General features: G+C 42.9%; 1 protein-coding gene across 1 annotated transcript in view; it reads left to right on the forward strand.

Moving 5' to 3' along the window:
- The first annotated feature begins 3,744 nt into the window (after positions 1 to 3,744).
- Ccdc171 (coiled-coil domain containing 171) overlaps positions 3,745 to 25,174 on the forward strand; it is a 338,028-nt gene continuing 316,598 nt past the window's right edge. Inside the window, exons 1-4 of the mRNA XM_052176698.1 lie at positions 3,745 to 3,979; positions 13,159 to 13,302; positions 19,050 to 19,185; positions 21,489 to 21,663. Of these exons, the coding sequence (XP_052032658.1) occupies positions 13,256 to 13,302; positions 19,050 to 19,185; positions 21,489 to 21,663 (358 nt within the window). The 5' untranslated portion in view covers positions 3,745 to 3,979; positions 13,159 to 13,255. The remainder of the gene's footprint in view (positions 3,980 to 13,158; positions 13,303 to 19,049; positions 19,186 to 21,488; positions 21,664 to 25,174) is intronic.

A 25,174-nucleotide genomic window follows, 5' to 3' on the forward strand; every position in this document is an offset into this window, starting at 1 on the left:
CTTTAATTTTAACCACAGCACTCGGGAGGCAAAGGCACTGGCACTGAGGTCTGGCACTCTGTAGCTCTGTGAGTGCCAGGCTAGCCTGGTCTACATAGTGAGTTCCAGGACAGCCAGGACTCTGTAGAGAAATCCTGTCTCAAAACAACAACAACAACAACAAAAATAAAATAAAATAAAATAAAAAAGCAAAGAAAACTGGAATAAATGTGAAGTTACCTAGCACATAACTAGGCACATAGTGTATGTTTTATAATGGTAGCTGCATTTAAAGCCTTCGTATTAAACTGTGTATGTTCAGGCTTCGTCCAAGCCCATGCGTACATCTTTTCATAGCTATCCTTGGCTGTATGTTTTCTGTTGCCGGTATGAATGAGAAGGAAGCTCTACTATATCTGTGGAGGAAGCATTGCTGGAAAGGCCACAGGAAGCTGATAAATGGCCTTTGATTGACAGAGGAGACGTTTGTGTTTTATCTTGTAAGCAACTGTGGTAACACTAGAATTAATTAGGACAGCTACACTGTCAAGAGCTCACGAATGGTGTTTCTGCTATAGCATATGGAGGGAACAAAGAGTCAGAGCCACCCAGAGCAACAATTATGCCAAAGCTTTTCAGTCCTCAGACCAATAGGAAACACCAGCCTAAGGAAGCACCTGGTGCCTGAGCCTTCTGCGAAGGTTACAGAGAGGTCAAGGGGAGTGAGCCCTGAGGCGGCACAGGGAAATCTGCTGAACACTTGTGCCACAAAACCACACATGCGCCTCTAGGCCTCCTTTTGCTTTTCTTTTTTTTGTGTTTTTCCATCATTTTATCTTATAGTTGTCAATTTAAAAATGCCCCACGTGTTAATTGCTAAGTGCACAGGAGAAGGGAATGAGTGACCGATTACAAATGTCTGGATAGGAAGAAATAGGCACCAGACACAGTGTGCAGCAGCAGCAGCAGCAGCAGGCACAGAGAGAAGACAGAAGGCAGAGAGGAAGGCAGAATTCTTGAATGTAGGAACTGAGATCTTGAAGAAGAAGAAAAAAGGATAGTCTGTATTTTTTCTTTTTCTTTTTTTCTTTGCCTGAGATTTTAAGCTTTATGAATAGGCAGAGGAGTAGTTTGGGTAATTCATGATAATCTGAGAAAGTTAAGTTTTAGATATTTTGATGTCAGTTCTACCAGCTAAGAGTAGCATCGCAGCACAAGCCTGTAAGCCCAGCACTTGGAAGCTAAGGCGCAATGATCACCAGGCCATCTTGGGCTGTATAGTAAGACCCTGCCTAAGACAGGGAAGGAAACGAACCTAAGAACCACCACTATCACCACGACAAAATACTGCCAGGCATTAAGGCAGAACTGTTGAAATAAGAATTAAAAACTCATACTCAGATATAAATAATCAAAGTTCAACACTTTGCATGCACTTCTGCAGGACTGGATAAGCCTATCAGGTACCAAGTGCAGGCTGGGGGCACTTTACTGACCGTAAGACTGTGAGAGGCGAGAAAGTGAGTATTGATCCTTGCACAGGCCCAGGAGAAATCTGAGGAAGGCTCAGAAAGCCAAGGGGTCTTGGATTTGGTGATGAGGTCATTACCAAGGTTGTAAGCTGCTTTGAGCGAGTGGTGGAGGTAGATCTAATTGTCTCTCAAAAAGGGTTGGGAGAAAGAGCAGGGGATGAAGTGAGAAGGGACAACAACTGGGAGCAGGGGATGAAGTGAGAAGGGACAACAACTGGAAGTAGGTCAGAGAGCATCTCACTGTAGATTGCTTTTACCCAGACAGGAGACAACAGAAAGTGGACCTGTAACCACCAGGGAAAAATAGAAACCCTCTAAGGACTCCGAGGTGATCGGATTTATTGTGTAATTACTATAATTTTCATTAGCTTTGTTGTTAATATGACCTGAAAGGCTCTCTGTGATCTGGGTGAGCATATTTCTTTAGCAGATCTTTTATATTTTATTCCCCTGTACACAAAGTTTCTATTTTTTTCAAAAGCCTCCTGTTCCCCCCCCAACCCCCGTTTGCTGTTATTTTGGTGAACCCATTACTCTACCTTCCTGCACTAGACTTTACATTCTCCACAAATCACTTCCACGTACTCAAGGTTGACTTTAACAGTTCCTTTCTCTGATTCCCGTGGCACTTGTATTTTATATCTTATATTTTTATTACCTAGCTCCATGTTGGGTATATACACTGTACTCTACAAATGATAAAGACCAAGTAAATGAAGTTTGTAAGGATTCATGTCACCTAGTTTTTCTTTAAAAAGTGTACAATGTAATACATAACAAAATTATTTTTGCAATGTAATACTCCCTTCTGTGATGTTCCTAAGATATGATAGGCTGAGATCATCCTAAGATATGTGGCCCATGTTTTGTAACCCCAGTGCTCTCGGAGGATAAGGCAGGGGATGCAGAATCTGGGGCTTGATTGGGCTATGTAGGGCCCAAACCAAGAAAAACAAAACAAAACAAAATCACCCTCCCCCCAACAAAAACCTTTCAAATAACAAAACTCAACCGTATATAACTTTTAACAAGCTCTATCATCTTCCAGGGCAGTCAGGCCACACAGAGAAACCCTTGGTGGTGGTGGATGTAATCTTATTTATTATAGTTTTCCATTTGATTCCTAAGTAGAGAGGGATACTTTTGTTTCCTCAGTTTGTTTTCAAAGCAGTTATATTTTCTGACTAAAGCCTTAAGAAGCATAGAAGACTTTTTAAAAACCAAACGACTGACCTCAAACCAATCAAAGTTTCTCAGCAGTGCAAGAATCAAGTTTTAATCTATTTGCTTCTAAGACTGTTGGCTTTCCAGAGTGGCAGCAGGCGAGAACCCCCACACCTGGCTCAGGCTGATTACAACCAACCCGGGACCAGTTTAGCATAAAAGGCTCATTTTGTATGAGCACTTGTGGAAAGAAGGTAGTGGTGGTGGTGGGGGGTTAAGGATAAAAACCTTTCATCAAAATCCCGCCATTTTGCATTGTTCTTTAGGGAATAGGCTTTCAAAAGCCCAGGAACAAAAGAGGATTTGCTTTTCCAATCCTCTGAAGCGGCTACAGGGAGAACCAAAGCTCTTTATAAATTGTGGGCAAGGAGGGGGAGGGCTGAAATCCAGCAGAGATGGAGCACAAGGCAAGGCTCCAAGGCCTTATTTGCCATTGAATCCAGTTCTGCAATATTTGTAATCAAAGACGCTCAGCAGCATCAGAGCACCGACCTACATTCTTCCCACCCAAGCCCAAATACAAAAGAAACTGATGGGAGGCGGAGGGCGCTGAGACTCTGCCACCTGTGCCGAAGCCGGGGCACACTGTCCCTGGGGACCGTGGCATGGGCAACGGTCCCTAGGGGGTTTCTCGGTCCCTGAGAGCCAACTAGGAAGGTGGTTTACAGAGCAGGAACGGGTTGTCACCCTCCGTAAGCAGGGAAAAGGGGTGGGTGGCTGGAAACTTGCATGTCAATCGGTTGCGGGTGTTCTGAGACAAGAAGGTTTAGAATACTGGCGCTGGAGCGCGCATTGGGCGAAGCGCGTACCCGAGCCACTCGTGTGTTTTGCGCACGCGCGTCCACCGCTAGCACATGCGCAAGCTAGTCCGCCTGGCGCGGGAGCGCGCGCGATTTCAGGCCGGCTCTTCCAGCGCGAGCCCGCGTTCTCTGAGTACGCGCGTATCCTGGAGCTGGGGCTCGGGCAGCGGGACGCTGGGGACGCGGAGGCGAGGGGCGGGCCTGCCGGGGCGGGGCCGGGGAGGCGGAGAAAGTCGCGGCTGCCCGGAGTCCCGTCGCGTGTTCCCAGCCCCCGGAAGTGGCCGTTGTAAAGTTCACCTCGTAGACTTTCTCCATCCAGGTCCTAGAGTCCATCGGCTTTCCTCACTTGTCACTCTTTCTCCTGAGGGTTGCCTGGCCTCCCACCCCGAGACCAGAAGCTGTCTGGGGGTCGTGGGTGTGCAGGCTGGACCACGCGAGTCCGAGGTAACCGCGGGCTGTGGGTGCATGGATACTGGCTCCCGGGACAGGGACCGGCTTGCAGTTAGGACCCGGTTAGGGCTGCTAGCTGGTGCGGACACGCCTCCAAGGCTCTCCGAGGCTCTCCGCCCACCTAGAAGAAGGCGAGCATCCCTGCTCTACTCTGAGGACCGGTGGGGACTAGAGTCTTAGGAGCTCTTTGGGATCAGTACCCGAGTATCACGACCCCCTTCCCCCCATATTTTACCTTCTTTTCATTTAAATGCTAACCACACTTTAGGCAACCCCTAATGTTTGATAAGTAAAACAATGAGTTATGCAACTTTTGCCTACCCATCTTGACTCTTTGAAAAGTCAGCTGTGAGCTTTTAAAGCTGAATTTTGTGTACAAATACCCCACCCCCTTTTTTGACTGTTGAATCATTTACGATATTCGTCTTAGGCAAATATGTAACTTAGAGACAACATCAAACAGCTTCTAAGGCTTTACATGTGGTATTGGAGAAAAACTACCGTTTTGTTATTTGTATTTAATAGTGCTTAGTAACCAAACAGTGATAGAGCTGGAAATGTAATACTTTACAGTTAAAGGCAGAGGAATGAAGCCAGTGCAATGGGATACTAGGAAGGCAGTTGTCTTAGCCTGGAACTTTCTGTGTAAATCCTGGCTCAGATGTTTATTAGCTGTGACAGGCAAATCACCTAACTCCTGGGCCTTAGGTTCTTTATGTCGGATAAGCAGAATGGGCTTAGTATTTCAGGCTCCTTTTACTTTTTGTTTGTTTGAGTTTCTTTGTCTTAGGCTTGTTTTATGGAAAGAATCACGGATCTCCTTCACCTGTCTTTCTTTCTCAGGGATGGGATGAAAGGTGGTTGAGTCTGAACAAGAATCATAGGCACAAAAGTGTTCTGCCACTGAGCTGCACTCAGCTCTTAAGTGCCCCCTTGCCAAGTGAAACGTGTGACCGCCAATAGTCCCACACAGGTGTCACAACTAATGAATGCAAAACTGCACAGAAAAAAAAAAAGAGAGACTTAGGGAATCCAAGCCCTTTCCTCTCTGCTTGAGAGCAAGTAGATGGGTAAAGAAAACAACATTTGGTTAGACACCAAACTGAGAAAGAAGGTCGTGGAAGTGTTGTGAACACAGGTTGCAAGTTCCTTTCATCTTTAAGCAAGAGTGAACAGGGTCGAGGGGCTGACTCAAATAGTTGATGAAACCTGGTGCTTGTTGGTGAGTTGGGTTAGGGTTAGGATTAAGGGTTAAGAGTTAGGGTCAGGGTGTGCGCCCACGGAGGCATAGGCTGTTCCGGATAAACAGAGCTTGGAGGCCGCCGGGCTGTTTTCTTGGCACAGAATCATTAGAAGTCATCAAGATATGAGTATGACTTTTAATTCTTCTAGTGAATATCTTGGTACAAATCGTTCAACCTCTGGGAAACCCAGTGTTCTCATCTGTAAAATGGGCAAATAGTCTGGAGATTAAGGGGAGGATGGGATCAAGCATGCTTAGGTGTGTGTGGCACATAGTGAGTGTTCCATACTGGGCCCTGACGCTTCACCCACCCCCTTTCCCTCTCCCTTCTCCTCCTCTCCCCTCCTCTTCCCTCCCCTTCCCTCTCCTCTCTTCTCTCTCTTTCGTCTCCTCTCCCCTCCCCTCCCCTCTTCTCTCCCTGATTATTCTTCATTTCTTTCAGATTTATTTATTTATTTATTTTTGGTTTTTTGGATTTGGTTTTTTCGAGCCAGGGTTTCTCTGTATAGCCCTGGCTGTCCTGGAACTCACTCTGTAGACCAGGCTGGCCTCGAATTCAGAAATCCGCCTGCCTTTGCCTCCCAGAGTGCTGGGATTACAGGCGTGCGCCATCAACGCCCAGCTGAGATTTATTTTTATTTTGTGTATGTGAATGTTTTGCCTACGCACATGTTTGTACACTGTCTGTATGCAGTGCAGTACCCTCATAGGCCAGAAGAGGGCTTTGGATCTCTGGAACTAGATTTACAGATGATTGTAAGCTGCTGGGAATTGAACAGGGTTCTCTGGAAGCAACCAGTACTCCTTAATGGCTGAACCATCTCTCCAGCCTCCTCTTCTAAAAAAAATATAGTTTTACTTACTATTATCGTGTGTGGGTGTATGTACGTTTACGGTGGGGACATGCTTCTGCTCCTGAGTACCTGTGTAGCGCAGAGGTTAGCTTGGTGCAGTTGGGTTTCTCCTACTATGTGGGTTCTAGCCCTAGAAACCACATTGGTTGGCTTGTGTAGCAATCACTTTTACATGATGAGCTGTCCTATAAGGCCTCTACTTGGTTATTCTTAAAAAGAAAACCTGTTTTATCATGATTATTAATATTTATTATTAGTAAAATTATATGTATATTTGTGTTTATTGTGTATATATTTGTGCATATGAGTGGAGTCAGGAGAGAGTGTAGGGTTCCTGTAGCTGAAATACAGGCAGTCGTGAACCGCTGTAGGTGCTGGAAATCAGCCTCGCACCTGGCATGAGCACATCCTCTTCCCTGAGCTGCCTCTCCAGCCCTTGGTTATTCCGCGCAGGTCTTCCATAAGTTGTCACGTCCTTTTGAGCCCTTTTGCTTACTTCCTTCACCTTGAAGTTTAATACTTCTTTACAGGATTTTTTTTTTTTTAAATTTTAAATTGTGTTTGCATGTGTGTTGTGTGGGAGTATGTGCATGTGTTTGCATGGTCCCCAAGGGGTAGCCCAGAGGCTGGGGGACAGTTGCTTGTTGTGAGCTGCCTGTCTGCAGTGGTTGCTGGAACCTGACCTGGAGACTTTGTAAGAACAGTGTGTGCTCTTGAGCACTGAGCCATCCTTCCACAACCCATTTTCCCTGTTCTTTGTTTCTCTTTTGGGGCATTTTGACCCATTAGCTTTTATGTTCCCCTCAATTTAATTTTCATGACTTAAGTGAGGTTTACTTTTAATTCTTTCTGATTCTTGTCACTGTTGTATTTATTTATTTATTTATTTATTTATTGTCCTCAGAGACAGTGTCTCAGTATGTAGCTCTGGGTGGCCTGGAACTTACTGTGTAGACCAGGTTGGCCTAAAATTCACAGAGATCCACTTGTCTCCACCGTTCAGGTGCTGGGATTAAAGTCTGCATCACCATGCTCAGGCTCGCCCTTTTGTCTTTCCCTGCCTCCCTCCCTCCCTCCCTCCCTCCCTCCCTTCCTTCCTTCCTTCTTTCCTTCCTTCCTTCTTTCTTCCTTCCCTTCCTCCCTCCCACCCTCCCTCTCTCCCTTCTTTCTTTCTTTTCCTTTCTTGATGGGTTCTCACTGTATTCGTGGCTGCCTGGAGCTTGCTGAATAGACCAGGATGGTCTAGAACTCACAGAATCCCCAGAAATCCATCTGCCTCTGCCCCCAAATTCCGGAACTAAAGGTATGTACCACTATATCTGGCACTTTTGTGAGTTTCTCTCCTTTCCTCTCTTCCCTTTCCCCCCAAAGTCAAGATCGCTCTCTGTAGACCTGGCTGTGCTGGAACTCTCTGTAGGCATGCCGGACTTGAACCTGGAGATCATCTTGCTTCTGCCTGCCATCTCCTGAGAGCTAGGACTAAAGGTTTGCGCCACTGTACCCCTCGCCTTTTCCTGATATTTTAAAGTTATTTCAAAACTGTTCATCAGTCTTGTGCATATATCTTTCATTCATACATAGGGTATGTTTTTTTTTTTCTTTACTCTGTGACCACACTCTTTTCTTTTGCTTGCTTGTTTGTTTGCTTGTTTATTTATTTTTTTAAAAGATAAGTTTCTCTGTGTAGCTGTCCTGGAACTCATTCTGTAGACCAGGCTGGCCTCAAACTCTGCCTGTCTCTACCTCCCAAGTGTTCGGATTACAGGCATGCGCCACCCTGCTCTTTTGCTTATTTTCATGGGAGATAGGTAGACAGACCTACAACCTGAGAGTGAAGCAGGCCTCTCAAGAGAGAGAAGTCAGACTTCTCTAACTTCATGAAACAACTTCGGAAAGCTGTTTCTTTCTGTAGACTAATGCTCTGGAGGCTTGCTTCCGACATCTTTCTGTTTCCTCCTCAGTTTGGTTGGAACATCTTCCTTTCTTCCTTCCCTCTCTCTCTCTCTCTCTCTCCTTCCCTCCCTCCCTCTCTCCTTCCCTCCCTCCATCTCTTTCTGCTTTGCTTAGATTCCAGACACAGAAGTTTCTCTTCAGTGCAGGAAGGACCTTAACAGGGCCACTCTGAGAGGTCATCAGGCTGAGCCAGCTCCTTCCTGACTGTTTTACGACTACCCACTGTTAGAATGGGCAGAGCTCTCCCCCTTTGATCTACTGTCCTCACACAGGCCTGCAATAAATATCGCTTTCCTCCCCAGGGTTCTGTCAGATGCAGCCTTGTCCCTTTGTTCTCTAAAGATTCCCACTGCTCCTCTGTGACTTTCTTGGCTGAGGTGTTTTGCTAAGTGGTATTCATGGTCGAGTGGGTTCTCATCTGCTAGCCTCCCTTTCACAGACACCCTTATTTACATGAATAAGAAAAAGAAAAAGAAGCTATAGAAAAAGAAACCCAGCATGGCAACTCACCTGACAACCAGCACTTGGGAGGGTGTGTGTGTGTGTGTGTGTGTGTGTGTGTGTGAAGACCAGGAGTTGAAGACAGCCAGTCTTGGTGAATTCCAGGTCAACCTGAGCTTCATGAGACTTTGTCTCAAAACAAACAAAACAAAACAAAACACCCCACAAAAAACAAACAAAAAAATCAAACAACCAGTGAGGCATGGTAGCTTATACTTTGAATCCTAGTGCACAGAGGCAGTCAGATCTGAGTTCAGTGCCAGCATGGTCTACATATTGAGTTTTAGATTAGCTAGGGCTACACAGTGAGAACCTGTCTCAAGACAAAACAAAATCAACCAACCATCTGAACAACCAGATCTCCTCAAACTGAAAAACAAAAACAGAAACAAAATCAATGAAAAACAAGCCGAGAACTTTAAATCAATATACAGAGGTGGTTTGAGAACACATTCTTCTACTGTTAAACCTTAAAACCTTTTACCCTCGTATGAATTATTTTCAAACTATCAGTATTAGCTTTATACTGTTGTATTACAAGTTACCGCAAGGTTAGTGTTTTAAAGCTATGCACACTTTGAACAGTGCTTCATTAGGTAATATTCATGGGGGTGGGAGGAGTGAAGATGTGCAGACATACTTACCATGTTGTCTCTGTACATGTCTGTATGTACAGATGATGATCTGGAGACTGGAAGAACCCCTCTCTGTGGGGTTCTGTAGAAGCCAAATCTATGTCTGGAAGACTTTATTTAGATTTGAAGATGTTAGGTGCCTAACCACACACACACACACAAAATGAGTTCTTTCAATTTGCTTTTATTGAAACAAAGTAAATTTGACAAGTTGTTTCTTCCCTTACTTTTCTTCCCAAGACAAAGAAAAATAAAACAAACATTTTAAAGTTGTTAGTATCTAAAAAATTTCTAGGGTCTAGAGAAATGGCACAGGGATGCTCATCCAAAGGACCTGAGTTCAATACCCAGCCCCACAATGATGGTTCATAGCCATATTTAGCTCAAATTCCAGGGCCTTCGAATCCCTCTAATGGCCTTGGAGGAAACCAGGTGCACATGTGTACAGACATATATGCAAGCAAGCACTTATAAAAATGAATACAAATTTTAAAAATTAAAGTTACTTTTGTTTGTGTGTGTGTGAGTGTGCGTGTGTGTGAGAAGATTAAATCAGGCCCCCAGTACTTGTCAAGCAGGTGCCCCACCATTGCCTCACACACGTAGTCCTCAAATTCCTTTCCCAGAGGGTAAAGCAGAGATCTTTTTTGGTGTTGGGTTACACAAGGCCACGTGCACGTGTGGAGGTTGTGTATGTGTGCACTGACTTTTTCTTTCCTCCCACAACAATGAAAACCCTTGCTGGGTTGGAGAGATGGCTCAGGGCACTTGTTGCTCTCACAGAGCAACTAGGAAGTTTGAGGCCCACAACTGTCTGTAACTCCAGTCCTAAGAAATCCCACACCTTCCTGATAGCCACAGGAAGTACACGGTGCATACACGTAACTCTCAGACAAAACATTCATGCACATAAAATACATTTTTTTTTCCGAGACAGGGTTTCTCTGTGTAGCCCTGGCTGTCCTGGAACAGGACAGCTCTGTAGACCAGGCTGGCCTTGAACACAGAAATCCACCTGTCTCTGCCTCCCAAGTGCTGGGGTTAAAGGTGTGTGCCACCACTGCTTGGCAAGATAAATTATTTTTAAATAGTCCTTTGCTATGTGTGCCAGTGATCCTTGGATGTTACTTTAAGTACAGAAGAGTCTGTTTCTGCCAGATACCAACTCTTCTTCCAAGTGTTCTGAAGGTGGCTTGTTTGGGGTCTAATCTTTGGGAACATCCTGATAGTGTGAAAGATTTTGGGGGCTGGAGGGGTGGCTAAGCAGTTGAGAGTACTGGTTGTTCTTTTGGAAGACCCAGGTTCAATTCCCAGTACCTACATGGCAGCTCCCAACTGTCTGACTGTCTCAGGGGATCCAGCACCCCTCACACAGACATACGTACAGTCAAATCACCAATGTACAGAAAATAATAAATTATTAAAAAAAAAACTGTGGGACTCATGGATCTGGGGTAGGGGGATACAACCAAACCACCCCCTCCCAAAAAAGAAAGAAAAAAACCCTAAAACGTGGCTGAGTGCTGATGTCTTTTCCCTACTTCCTTATTGGGTGACTGGTCTTTGGCAAACCATTTAGCTTTTCTTCTTTAATGGAAGCAAGGGAAGGCAGGGTCAGGTCATATGGGCAGGGTCAGGTCACTTTCTGAGCAGTCAGTTACCTTGCAGGAAGAGCTCGGGTTTTGGAATCAGTTCTGATCGGGGATTTGGTCTTCCAAGTCTGTTCCTTTCTTCCAGCTATTTCTATTCTACCCTGGCTTTGTTTTGTCCTTGCAGTGCAGTAGGGAGCGGAGCTGGCTGCAGTTGTAGATGCTTGAGGTACAGTCTGGGCACAGCTGTGGGTGCTCAGGGGGTGAGTGCCTTTGCTACAACTCTTCTTAAACCCAGGATACTGGAGGAATTAGATTTGTCTTTTCTCGGCTTGGCTAAAATTCCATCCTGTTCCCCCCCAACCCCCAAACTAAATTATTCTTTCAGCTGCATAAGTCGGTATAAGTTTGGTGGAGTCAGTATTTGTCAGCACTAGGATTTTGTTTTGGTCTTCATCTATTTGGATAGCTTTCTTTCCTGCTCTCTTCTGAGGCTTGGGTAGTGGGGTGAGGCAGGACATGTTGATACCTTTTCTCTTCTTGTTTTCCCCTCTTGGGTTCCTTTCCCCTCAGATATCACTAAATGGTTATTTTATTATATCCTTTCCCAAACCGAGTTCCTCAGCCATTCCCCTTTATTGGGGGTCATTAAGCTTTTCAGAGTTCCCTGACTCAGTAATAAAAATGGGTGGTGGCTGAGCCTTTTGTGAGAAGGCAGAGCTTGCTGTAGCTAACTCATATGGGCAGAGGCAGGGTGTTCAAAGACTCTTCTTAAGTGTTGCCCGAGGCCTTGTACTTGTGAGGTGCAGGCTGGCTCCTGCTTCAGGCCTCCCAGTCTAAAGTTCAGTCTTTCTCAGGGTACTGGATTTTAGGGACTATAAGGAGGTATTTATAGGATATTACTGGTTGCATATCAAATATTCAAAACATATCAAATATTCAGAGGGAATTTAGGGACTCAGCCATGGTTTAGGGTTTTTTTTTTTTGTTTGTTTTGTTTTTTTTTTGTTTTGTTTTTTGAGTTGGTTTGATTTGGCTGTGGACCCACTCCCCATCATGAGTACCAAGTTTTTGTACTTGGTACAAAATACCAAGTACATTGGTTTGATTTGGCTGTGGACCCACTCCCCATCATGAGTACCAAGTTTTTGTACTTGGTACAAAATCACTCTGTACATTGGTGATTTGACTGCATGTATATGTGTTGGATCCCCTGGGATAGGAGTTATAGACAGTTGGGAGCTGCCGTGTGGGTGCTGGGACACCTTACCGCTGTGGTACAGTAACATGATTTACATGCTTGGAGCTGTATAATTTGGAATATCTCCTATAGGAGGTTCCAGGAACTCTGCCAAAGTGACACTCTTTCTTGCTTTCTCTTTGGAATGAATGAAGACCTTTTGTGCAGATGTGTAAGAAATGTTTTCATAGTGATGTGATGTGGTTTGATTCCTGGGTTAGGTTTTGTTTGGCTTTCTAGCATCACAGATTTGCTAGTGGTAACTTACTGCTCTGACTGAAGATAATGGTATAGTTTTCTTTTCTAAGACTTAATAAAACACCAAATGAAAAAAAAAAAAAGACTGTAAAAAAGAAAAAGCCGGGCGGTGGTGGTGCACACCTGTAATACCAGCACTCTGAGACGAAGAGGCAGGCGGATTTCTGAGTTCCAGGCCATAAATAAATAATAAATAAAACACAAAATGACATTTCTGAATTGTATGTTTGATTGGATTATTACCTATTCTGTTTTATTTCTTTCGAGTCTCTGAATAAAAGTGTCTGAAATTAAGAAATTATCACAACATCTTTTGTTTGGGAGTATTGGCATCTTCAGGGACAGCACTGCATTAAAATATTCTGTTTATTTAAACTGAATTTTGTGTTTCAAACATTGGTATTATATATTTCTTTCCAAGTGCAAGAATAATTTGTCAAAGGTGGCAGGAAGGAGGCAGAGGCAGGTGGATCCATGAGTTCCAGGCCAGCCTGGTCTACAGAGTGAGTTCCAGGACAGCCTGGTCTACAGAGTGAGTTCCAGGACAGCCAGGGCAACTCAGAGAACTTCTGTCTGGAAAAAGCAAAACACAAGCAAACAAAGGATAAAAAGCCCTATAGTTTTACTACTGCTTTCGAGACTAAGTGTCAGGTACCCCAGGCTGGCCTCCATCTTACTAGTAGCTAGTAGAGAATGACCTTGGGCTGGACCCCTGCCTCCCTCAGGAGTTGGGTTTACAGCTGTGTGTGCCACACCCAGATGTTTGGTACAGGTTTTTGGAATTATCCCTGTTCTAGTCTATATAATAATTTTAAAATTAACAAACTTACATAAAGATTAAAGCTCATCTTCTCAGGATTCAAATACAAACTGCTGTTGTATTGTTTATTATGTTAACAGACTTTAGTCCATCTAATCTGTAAGTCACAGACATCATCATAAAGAAGTATATTAGTAAGAAGCAGTGAAGTATTTTGAAAAAACTGGAAGACTTACCATGAGTTTAAGCACTTCAAGCAATGCCACTATTGGGGACACCCAAAGGTAAGCCTCCAGGGTCTTCCTTTACATGGGAAATGTTTTGGATTGCAAGAACTAGGGGAAATTAAGTGGGTGATGACACCAATTGCAAGGATTCTCATGGGATCGTTAAGGAAGTAGGTTTCCTGGACTGACAGCAGCGGCACTTTCTGAGTGTAGGATTGGCTCTCGGGATCCTTGTGTTTCTTTGTTAACTTGGATCATAAAGATTTGTATGTCCAGACTTTCTCCTCTCTCTAGAGACTTGCTTATCCCGCAGAATTCCAACCCCCCCCTTTATTTTCCGTGTTTCTGTCTATTTGTGCCGGCCATCCCTCTGTGGGGACACCTCCTTGCCGCAGCTGCGACCTGATTGCCTGAGCACTCCATTGATTTTAGCCCCCTTGCAGCTGCTTTTATCATGGACGTTGTTCCGTGTGTGTGTGTGTGTGTGTGTGTGTGTGTGTGTTCGCGTGCGTGCCATGCGTGTCCGTCTGTCCTTGATTATATTTGCCTCTGATGTTGGGGTCCATAATACAAAATGGACCATTTTGAAGGGTAGGATTTTTTCCCCAAAATACATTTTTTTCAAGTAAATAAGTTCAATAATTGAAAGTGGCCTTGCCTGGTATCTGGTGCATGTCTTAGCACTCAGGAAGTGGAGGTGAGTAGATTTTTTGTGATTTCAAGCAGTACTATGTAAAGCAAATTTCAGATTAGCCAAGACTGCATGGTGAGACCCTGCCTCAGATAAACAACAAAAGAGGAAACTAAATGTTGAGAAGTTTTATAGTGACAGAATCATAGCTACACAATGTAGAAATTGAAACTTGGAGTTGTCTGTCAGTTGCTTAAAGTAAACTATTTAAAGTATATTCTGTACCAGAGTTATAAAGGTTAGCTATGGGTAATTCTTTTCTAATTTTTAATTTTTGTCTCTTTTGAGACAGGTTTTGTGCCACCTCCTACCCAGCTGAAGCTATGGATAACTCTTCATAGATTGATGGAGACTATGTATATGTAATCTCACCTCTTAGAGTTAACTATGGATAACTGAGTCAATATTTGTCCAGATGAAGTAGCAATGTATTATATAAATATATACTTTAGAATTATAATAATACTTTATATTATTTATTATGCCTTTTCAATTTAGGGAGGAAACATCAGTAGACATCCATAATATATATGCTTAAAAGTTCATTTATTGCTTACCCATCCCGTGTGTGTGTGTGTGTGTGCACGCGTGCGCGCGCAGGCATGTGGGAAGCCAGAAGAGGTTGTCCCACTATTGCATTAGCATCATAGGCATTGAGTGCTGGGATTCAAACTCGGGTTTCCTGGAAGAGCAGCTTGTGCTCCTAACTGTGGAGCAGTCTCTTCAGCCCTCTCATATTTTCAGTGGAGAGATTATTTTACTCAGAATTCTAGAATCTGAAGGAAGTTATTTAAACTCTACCACTAGCCAGCTTTCTATGTCTGTAGCTTTGACCTGGATAATTCATGGCAGTTGAATCACGTGTGCATCCTTTGTGTCTGGCATCTTTGGGCTTGTTCTTGAGATTTATTACAGTGTAGCATGCATAGGTCTTTGTTTCTTTACCGATGAATAATATTCCATCCCTCTGTAAGGATTTATTACATCTAGTTACCCACTCACCAGTCAGTGGGAGTTTGTGTTGGTTCTCCTCTTGGCTGTTATGAGTAATCCTGCTATATGCAAGCATTTATGTTGACATATGTTTCTGGTTCTCTTTCTGGACAGGTTCACAGGAGCAGCACTGTAGCATCATGTAGCAAATTTATGCTAAAAATTTTAGGAAACCAACAGATTGAGTGGTTGTATAATTTTACATCCCTGAAGCAGTATTTGAAGGCTTTCGTCTCTTTATATTCTTGTCAGTTCTTTAAACATTACTGAATTTTTAAGTAGTTATTCTAAAGAATGTAAAATGATCCATTGCTGTGGATTTAATTTGGGTCTTTCCAACAATTAATGATGCTCAGCGTCTTTACCTGCGCCTCTGACCATTCGATGTGTGGAATGACCATCCTCCTGGGTGGAATGTCCTTTTGGCTCTTTAACCATCTTAGAATTTGTTTTTTATTATTGAACTGCAGGTATTCTTTGTATATTCTGGATCCAAGTCCTTTATCAAGTAATACAGCACTTTATCCCATCAAGTAGCTTGACTTTTCATTTTGTTGGTTTCTTTTATGGTGGGAGGGAGCCGGGGATGCTGGGGGGGTGGGGAGGGTGGGTGAGGAGGGTGGAGTCCAGGGCCTTGCCTGTGTGAGGAGGTACACTGCTCCTGAGGCTCCTGAGGCGTGTGCCCTCCCTCATTCTCCTCAAGTATGCTGTGAAGTGCAAATGCTCTTAACGTCTAAATTCTATTCAATTCTTTTTCTGTGTGGATTATGCTTTTCATTTTTTATACAGAAATCTCCAATTAACTTAAGGTCATGATATTTTCTCCTATTGTATTTTCAGGAAGTTTTACACTTTTATTTTTTGTTTGTTTCAGTTTGTTACTTTTTGTGTACTGTGAGGTTAGGGTCTAAATCAATTGTTTTGCACATGGATAAGCAGTTGTTTGAGAACATTTGTTGATAATACTATTTTTCCTCATTGAACCATCTCAGCACTGCTGTTGAATCCTTTGTCTTTCGGTACACTTTAGGATCAGCTTGTCAATTTTTGTAAAAGAGTGTTCTGGGGATTTGATAAAAGATTGCATTGAATCTGGTGGGAATTTTAATAATACTGAATTTTTAAAACATAAATATGATTGTGGGATATCATTTCCTTTATTTATTTTGTTTGTTTGTTTATTTATTTATTTATTTATTTTGAGACAGGCTTTCACTGTGTAGCCTTGGCTGTCCTGGAACTCTGTAGACCAGGCTGGTCTTGAACTCACAGAGCCCATTCCACCTCTGCATTCCGAGTGCTGCAGTTAACAGCATGAACCGCCACCTCAATTATTTATGTTTGAACTTCAGTGACTTTTTGTACTTTTTAAAGATTAATTTATTATTTATATGCAACTACACTGTAGCTGTCTTCAGACACTCCAGAAGAGGGAGTCAGATCTCATTACGGATGGTTGTGAGCCACCACGTGGTTGCTGGGATTTGAACTCAGGACCTCTGGAAGAGCAGTCAGTGCTCTTAACCACTGAGCCATCTCTCTAGCCCCAAGAATTTTCTTATAAAATCATATCCTTTGTATTAAAAAACAGATTTCCAGGGGTCAAGGACACCACAAGAAGACCCACAGTGTCAACCTACCTGGGACCATGGGGGCTCACAGAGCCTGGGCCATCAACTAGGAGCATTCAGGAGCTAGACCTAGATCCCCACCCCCCATTCGTGGCAGATGAACAGCTTAGACTTTCGGTGGGTGTGTCCCCTAAGGAGCTCATAGGCTTAGGCTGTCTGTTCCCTGCCGTTGGTCCCCTTCCCCTGCCTGGACTTCCTGATTGGGCCTCAGTGTGGGATGATATGCCTAGACCTGCTGGGGCGAGATTCCTCAGGCTGGGGTGCTGCCTAAGTGGGGCTCCCCTTAGGACGTTGTGATGGGGATGTAAAGTGAATAAAGCCCCACCAGATTTCCAGTCCAAATGCATTTCTTTTCCTCCCTTTTCACCTCTCTTCCTTTCATCCTCCTTTCACCATATACGACTTCCAAATAAGGGCTGGAGAGATGGCTCAGTGGTTAAGAGCACTGACTGCTCTTCCAGAGGTCCTGAGTTCAATTCCCTGCAACAATATGGTGCCTCACAACCATCTGTAATGGGATCTGATGTGTCTTCTGGTGTGTCTGAAGACAGCAATATTGTACTTGCATACATTAAAAAAATAAATATTAAAAAAAAAGACTTCCAAATAAAAGTGTTAGTAAAGACAGGCAGTGGTGGTATTTGTCTCTCAGCAGGGCAGCTCTGGGAGGCTGAGGCAGGCAGATCTATGGATTTTGAGGCCAGCCTGGTCTACAGAGTGAGTTTCAGGACAGCCAGGGCTACATAGAGAAACCCTGACTTGAACCCCACTCCCAACTAATTTTGAATAACATGGTGTTATTCAATCATCTTTGCTCTGTTCTCCTTGTTAGAGGAATCTTTTAGTCTTTAACTATTTCATATGCTAGAAGCATAGGTTGTTTATAGATGTTTCTTATGAAGTTGGACGTTTTGTTTGGTCTGATGGTACCTTAGCTGATGAGGAGGCTGTGGCAGGGTGATCACATGATCAAGGCTTAGCTGGTCTATAGAGTGAATTTAAGACTGGCCTGGGCAGCTTGGTGAGGTTGGTCTCAAAAAGTTAAAAGCGCTTACTGGTGGAGTGCTTGCCTAGCCTACGTGAGGCCCTAAGGCCCGTCCCTAATACTGTCGAGTTTTTTCTCTGTTCCTTGTTAATCTAGGAAAAGTGTATCAACTTCATCTTTTCAAAGAACTAAATATTGGTTTCACTGGTTTTTATCTATTCTATTTTAGTGATATTGAAAGAAATTGAAATTGTATATACATATTATTGAAACCACATTCCCCCCCACCCCCCCAGATCTTATTGCTGTTGGAGAAAGACTGCTAATTTTTTTGAGATCTATCTCTTTTTTAATTCCTGGAAACCATCACATTTAGCTCTTGGAGATAGTTTTCTTTTTTATTTGACATTTTTGAAATGTTACTGCTTGGTGTTTCGGTTTTAATCTTTGTCTGTTGACTTCCCACCACAGGTAATTGTAATTCAGTTTCCCGTCATGTCTGCTTCCTTCCTCTTTTTCCATGTGTGAAGATAGTCTTGGTTAAGTTTGTTATTCAATGTTCATGTTGTTATAATCAGGACAACCTTCAGCCAAGTTGGCAACACGTGGTATAATAGGCCATTGTGAGGTCAAGCAGCAACAGTGACCTGCAGTTGATGTTCCTTCTCGAGCTGGGCGAGAAGATTGGCTTAGTTACTTTTCTGCGGCTGTGCTAAAACACCATGACCAAGCATCTTTGGGTAGAAAGGGTTTACTTCAGCTTGCAGTTCTCAAGCTCCACTCCCTCACTAAGGGAGGTGAGGGCAGGGCTGAAGGCAGAAACTAAAGCAGTGGCTTGTTCAGCCTGCTTTCTTAGACAGTTCAGGACCGCCTGCCTGGGGCGGCACTGCCCACAGCCGACTGGGCCTTCCCACATCAATCATTAAGGTTGCAAGACATTTTCTCATAGACTTGCCTACAGGCCCATCTGAGGGCAATTTCTCAATTGAGGTTCCTCTTCCAAGAGAACTCTTGCTTGTGTCAGGTTGACAAACATTCAGTCAGGACAGAGGTAAACAACTGATACCTACAGTGTTCGAAGCTGTAAGCTTTGGCATTTGGCATGTTTCCTTCCTCACTGCCTGCTTTGAATTCTTAATGAGTTATCTGCCCGCGTGCCACCTTCTCCTGATCCATTGCCGTGACTTTATCTTCGAGTCTCCTTGCGCTCTACCTGGGAAGGCTCGCTCTTCCGAAGCATCCAGCAATTGATATGATTGCCTGGTTTAAATATAAATCTTGAGCAGTGTAGTATATTCTCAGTGGACAGTATTTTGTTCTAGTAAAATATGGCGGCATTTCCCCCATGTTTTCAGGGGACATGCTTCTCTAGATTGTGAATCTAGAGAACTATCAACTATCTTAAGATCTTATCATATTCTGTTTTTACAATAAGCCATAAGAAACGTTGTTCGAATTTTTTTATTGCATGAGAGTTATATTTTATTATGACTTTATTTTGTAGGTTGAAAAATGCCTCACTGGATGTAAAACAAGTGCTTAAAAATGACTCAGAGTCAGATATCACTGCTGAGCTCAGGAGGAAGCTCCACCGGGCTAAGAAGGAGAAGCTAGAAATGACGACAAAGCACAACGCAGAGGTACAATTTATCTTCCTCCCGTGTGATATAAAAAGTTGAGTTTCAGCCGTGCGTGGTGGCGCACACTTAGTCCCAGCTCTTGGGAGGCAGACGTGAATTTCTGAGTTCAAGGCCAGCCTGAACTACAAAGCGAGTCCCAGGATAGCCAAGGGTACCCAGAGAAGCCCTGTCTTGAGCCCTGCTCTTCCAAAACAGTTAAATTTCAGTTTTTGGTTTTATTTTATATTAGAAGCAACATTTAACCTTGGTCACTACGTCATTCTTGTGCTTCAAAGGAAATTGCAATAAAGAAAACACTTTTATACAGCAGAATTGTATAGGGATATTAATGTTGAACTTTAGCCAATTATATTTATTTGTATGCTGTCTTAAATGTATTTTAATTAGTTAAGACATTTTATTCTTTTTGTGTGTAGAGTTTTGTGTGTAAGCCAAATGAACCTTATCTTTCCCAACTTGCTTTTTGCTTACGGTGTTTCATTGCAGCAATAGAAACGGACGCTTGGGGTGCCAGGGACTGAAACCGATACTGTCAGGTAGAGCAGCAGCCACTTGACCAGGTGACCATCCTGACAGCTAGATGCATCTTCATTAACAAGCTGGGCCTGACCACACACCTTATTTGATAGATGTGTTCAATGACTGAAGAATTTATAAATTAGAGAAATGCTATTTCAAGAGAGCTATCGTTATGTAACCCAGACCTTCCTCAAACTCAATCCTGCCTCAGCTTCCCAGGAGCTATGATCTTCTGTGTTGTTAATGTACATGACTTAAACCAGGCATGTTTTTTGAAATTATGATGTAGATTCTTTTAGGATCTGAGTTGTGGAACAGTCTTTTTCTTAAGTACATTTGTATATAAAATTTTAATTGTAATTCAGAAGTTATCTTTGTTTTTGTTTTATTATAACATCTTATTAGTGTATATGTATTTCACACACGTATATTTCATGTACAGTAGGTTTCTTTCCCTTTTAAGTAAAGTCATAAATTATATGTATATGTCTCTACCTTTTATATTCTTACTCTTAATTTCCGTATTTAAATCTTATGATCTTTTTAAAAAATTTTTTAAAGCACAAGGTTTTTTGGCTTAAGGATTTAGCATTTTTTAATTGAAAAACTTCTCTACGATGTATTTTGATCCCTTTCCTCCCTCCCCCACCTCTCCCAGGGCGTCATCCTCACCTCCCTTCCAGTCTGACTCCACAGCCTTTTAAAAAATCTCTTTAAAACCAAACATAGTATTTTTACTTCCCTTCAAACTATCATAAAATTTTATTTTATTTTATTTTTTTTTACAAAATTTGGTTCATTTAGTTTTTATTATTTTACTTTCTATATTACAAGCATTATTATTTAGTGTATAGGTTATTTGTAAATGATAAATTATCTAATGACTATATGATTTTAGAGTAAGATCATTATAGATCGTCTCATTGTAGTGTATAGAATGTCAAGGTAGCCCTTTGCTAAAATCTCTGTAATATTCTCACTCATTATTCTATGCTGTCATTGATATTTTAACTAAGAAAAATAACACATTATTCATTAAATTATGCTTTGCTGCCATCTGCTTCCTTTAAACAATTTTTTTTTTTTGTGGTTTTTTCGAGACAGGGTTTCTCTGTGTAGCCCTGGCTGTTCTGGAAATCACTCTGTAGACCAGGCTGGCCTCGAACTCAGAAATTCGCCTGCCTCTGCCTCCCAAGTGCTGGGATTACAGGCGTGTGTCACCACTGCTCGGCCAAATATTTTTTATTTTATGTGTGTGTCCGTATGTGTCATGTATGGAGGTTACCCTCAGAAGCCAGAAGAGCGTGTTGGATGCCCTGGGACTAGAGTCCAGGAGGTTGTGACCTGCCCCTCATGATGCCCAGACCTGAGCTGGGGTCCCCTGGAAGGGCAGCCAGCACCCCACACGGCTACACCCTCCTCAGCTCTGTTTGCTTCTCAAGCACATGTAGGAGATAAAAGGAGAGCAGCACTACCTGACGTTTTAAGCGTTTATCATGCGGCATGCCTTTCTGTTTTCTAGGCATGATTTTGTGATTCACATGCACAATTTTTCCTTTGTTTACAAAGGCTTTTCCTCTAGTGGAGTCTCTGTAATGCGCTTACGATTGTCACCTGGGAAGGCAGTGCTTCTTTCCTAATGTTCCAGAAAACGTCAGAATATGAAGTCTGGTAAACACAGAGCAAGGTTTCACTAAGAAATGCAAATGCGTGCGTTATGCAGTCTCATCAACTTATAGGTGTGTTTTAAGTGCTGGTTCCTGAGCGCGGGAATCTGTTTTTAGCTGTCAAGCTATGAGAGCCAGATTGCCAGGCTGCGGTCTGAGATGGAAAAGGGAGAAGCGCTGCGACAGCGTCTGGAGTACGACCTGGCTGTGGCTAGGAAGGAGGCTGGTCTGGGAAGACGGGCGGCCGAGGAGAGACTGGCGGAGGCGCAGCGGATTCAGGAGAAGCTCTGCGGTAAGGCAGCTTTTCCTCTTCCAGTTCAGGGCAAGACTTTGTCCTGCGCGCATCCTTGCTTGCTGTTGCACGTCCATGCTGGATCTTGTGGGGTTTTCACCGTGGAACTAGATGTTTAAATTCCTCCACATTGGGGATTTAACCCAGGGATTCGTGCATAGCAGGCAGGCACTGTCTCCATTACTTTATTTTCAGGCTTTATGTGTGTGTGAAGGGTGTGATGTCTCTCTGGATGGCTCACACTTCTGTGTAGGCGAAGATGACAGTGAACTTGTGCTCTTTTTTTTTGTTTTTGCATTCAGCATCTAAAGTGTTTTCCACTGCTCCTGATTTATGTAGTGCTTGGGTTGACGGAGCACAGTGCTTTGTGAGTTACTAGTCTAGTATTCTACCAGCTAAACTATATCTTCAGCCTAGTTAATATTTTATATTATTACATGTATAGAAAAAGAATACAGAATCTAGGATTCTAGTTCTTTAAGCAATAAGTAAAATCACAAAGCAGGTGTGTGTGTGTGTGTGTGTGTGCGCGCGCGCACGGCGTGTTTTCTATATACACTTTAGGCCCCTTTATAACTATAATTTGAGTCAAAATTTCTAGCCAAACAGTCTGCATGTTCAAGAAACACTGAAAGTGACTTTGTTGATTCTGTAGGTTTCTGTGTCACTACATTAGATTGTCTGCCTTGAAAAGACAGGGGGCTGGCGAGATGGCTCAGAGGTTAAGAGCACTGACTCCTCTCCTAGAGGTACTGAGTTCAATTCCCAGCAACCACAAGGTGGCTCACAACCATCTATAATGAGATCTGATGCCCTTTTCTGATATGTCTGAAGACAGCTACAGTGTTCTCATATAAATAAAATAAAATCTTTAAAAAAAAGAAAAGACACTAAATTTAACCCTCTAAATCCTCTGTTATCTAGGATTTAGTTATAACTAAATATTATTTAAAATATAAATAAATGCATGCAAATTTACTTAGATCACCATATAACTAAAGCAGACATCCAGATTACATTATAAAAAGTATATAATGTAAGAATGTAAGGATTGTGTTCTACTTATATAATGAAATATTACTCAGCCATAAAAAGGGGCCAATGCTAATATGTAAAGTTAATGAATCTTAGAAATAAGTTGAGCGAAAGAAAGCTTTTATACATGAGGACATCTCATGTGATTTTATTTATTTATTTATTTATTTATTTATTTATTTATTTATTTATTTTTGGTATTTTTGAGACAGGGTTTCTCTGTGTAGCCATGACTGTTCTGGAACTCATTCTTTAGACCAGGATGGCCTCCAGCTCAGAAATCTGCCTACCTCTGCCCCCCAAGTGGAGGACATCTCATGTGATTTTTTTTGTACATACATTTCTATAGTAGGAGAAGCTAATTGTTAGTGAATAAAATCTGAATAGTGGTTCTCCCTGAAGTGAGTAGGCAGTAGGCAAAAGTATGAGGGAGCCTGGGGCTGTGAAATGACTGCTTAAAGCGCTGACTGTCCTTCAAGAGGACCTGGGCTCTGCTCCCAGAGCCCACAGAATGGCTCGGAACTGTTAACTCCAACCAACGCCCTCTTCTAGATTCTGTAGGCACCAAGCATACAGTGGTGGGCATAAATGCATGTGACAAAACACCTATAGACATAAAATAGTAGAAATTAAAGAAATATGAGGGGGTTTTGGGTAAAAGGATTTTTTAAAAAATATTTTGATAGTGGTTTGGATTGCATGGGGGTATGACATTTACGTAAGCTAAGAGAAGTGTAACCTAAAAATCTTACATTTGTAGGATCCTAAATGGTAAAGATTTGTCCATCTCAGTATATGTAAATTTTACTTAAAATAGTAAGACTGTATCGTTTCCAGTTATCAATCACATTAGCAGTTTTCCTATTGATGTGATGAACTATAGGAGTAAGATGTACTGAGTTCTCTGTGGTTAGAAATGCATACACAGTATGAAGGATGCTGGGTATAAATTGATGGGTATGTGCACAGATGGATGAAGGCAGATAAAGCAAATGTGGCAAAAATGTAATAATTGCTTAGGGCAGGCTGGAGACTTGTAAACATTTTCTATGCATTCGTGTCTCCCCTACACGTGTGTCTGTGTACACATAGGTATCTGGTGCTTGTGGGGCCTGAAGTTGGTGCCTGATTTTTTTTTTTTTAAAGATTTGTTTTATATATGTGAGTACAGTGTTGCCCTCTTCAGACACACCAGAAGAGGGCATCAGATCCCACGCGGTTGTGAGCCACCACATGGTTGCTGGGAATTAACACTCAGGTCCTCTGGAAGAGCAGTCGGTGTTCTTAAGCACTAAGCCATTTCTCCAGCCCCACTGGAGGATAATCTCTACTGTGTCTGCTGAGAAGCCCATACCATCAGTATCATTAGATTTTTCTTCACTCACAGAAAAGGCCTCCAAAGGCATAGGGACGGGGCAGTCGCTTCTGGAATTCCAGGTGCTTGCTGGACTAGTCCTTATAAGAAGAGAGAGAGCTAAACCTTGAGTTTTGTCTTGAGGCTATGTGACTACCTCAAGGCAGGTAAAGGTACTGTGGCATGGAGGCCCAGAACAGGGAGAGGGCGATCCTTACTCTTGCTGGCCCAAGATGAGGGTTTTGGGGTTTGCACATGCCCCTGCCTCGTTCTTGCTCCAGGCCTGCTTCCCTGGCTAAGAGCACCGCTGCTCTTACTTGGTGACCAGGAAGCTCACAGTCACAGGTGTCCAGTAAGTGGGAATCTAACACGCGCTCTAATCTCTGAGGGCATCAGACACACATGTGATGCTCACATGTACATGAAGGCAAAAGACATAAAAAAACTTTGATAAAATAAAGTGCCTCGCCCAGGCAGTGGTGGCACACGCCTTTAATCCCAGCACTTGGGAGGCAGAGGCAGGCGGATTTCTGAGTTCGAGGCCAGCCTGGTTCTACAGAGTGAGTTCCAGGACAGCCAGGGCTACACAGAGAAACCCTGTCTTGAAACAATAGCAACAACAACAACAACAACAAAAAAAAACCAAAAACAACAACAACAAAAATAAAGTGCCTCTAGATGTCACCTGCTTTTAAAACATAAATATGGAGCTGGAGCGATGGCTCAGTGTGTGAGTCTCAAGCATGTCAGTTCTTAAGCATGAGGACTTAAGTCCAGACACCCAGCGCTGGCATAAAAAGCCGTCACGGCCAAACATACACATGCAACTCCATGTGGTAACGTCTGCTCCAGTGTCAGGACCTCAGACAGGAAGGTCATTTGGGCTTTCTGGCCAGCAGCTGAGCTCAGATTCCTCGGAGGCCATGTTTCAGAGGAATGTGGCGGAGGGTGACAAAGCAGGCCAGCTGACTTCTCTCTGTGGCCTTGGCACATACTACACACTCATATACACATGGACACTTACACACATCTACACAGAATAAAATAATAAAGGAGGTCCACTTAAAGCCTTGCTCAAAAAGGGGAAATACACTGTTTTCTTATAAAACTACTATTGTAAAG

This window comes from Apodemus sylvaticus, chromosome 3 (assembly GCF_947179515.1).
Source record: "Apodemus sylvaticus chromosome 3, mApoSyl1.1, whole genome shotgun sequence".
Taxonomy (NCBI): Eukaryota; Metazoa; Chordata; class Mammalia; order Rodentia; family Muridae; genus Apodemus; species Apodemus sylvaticus.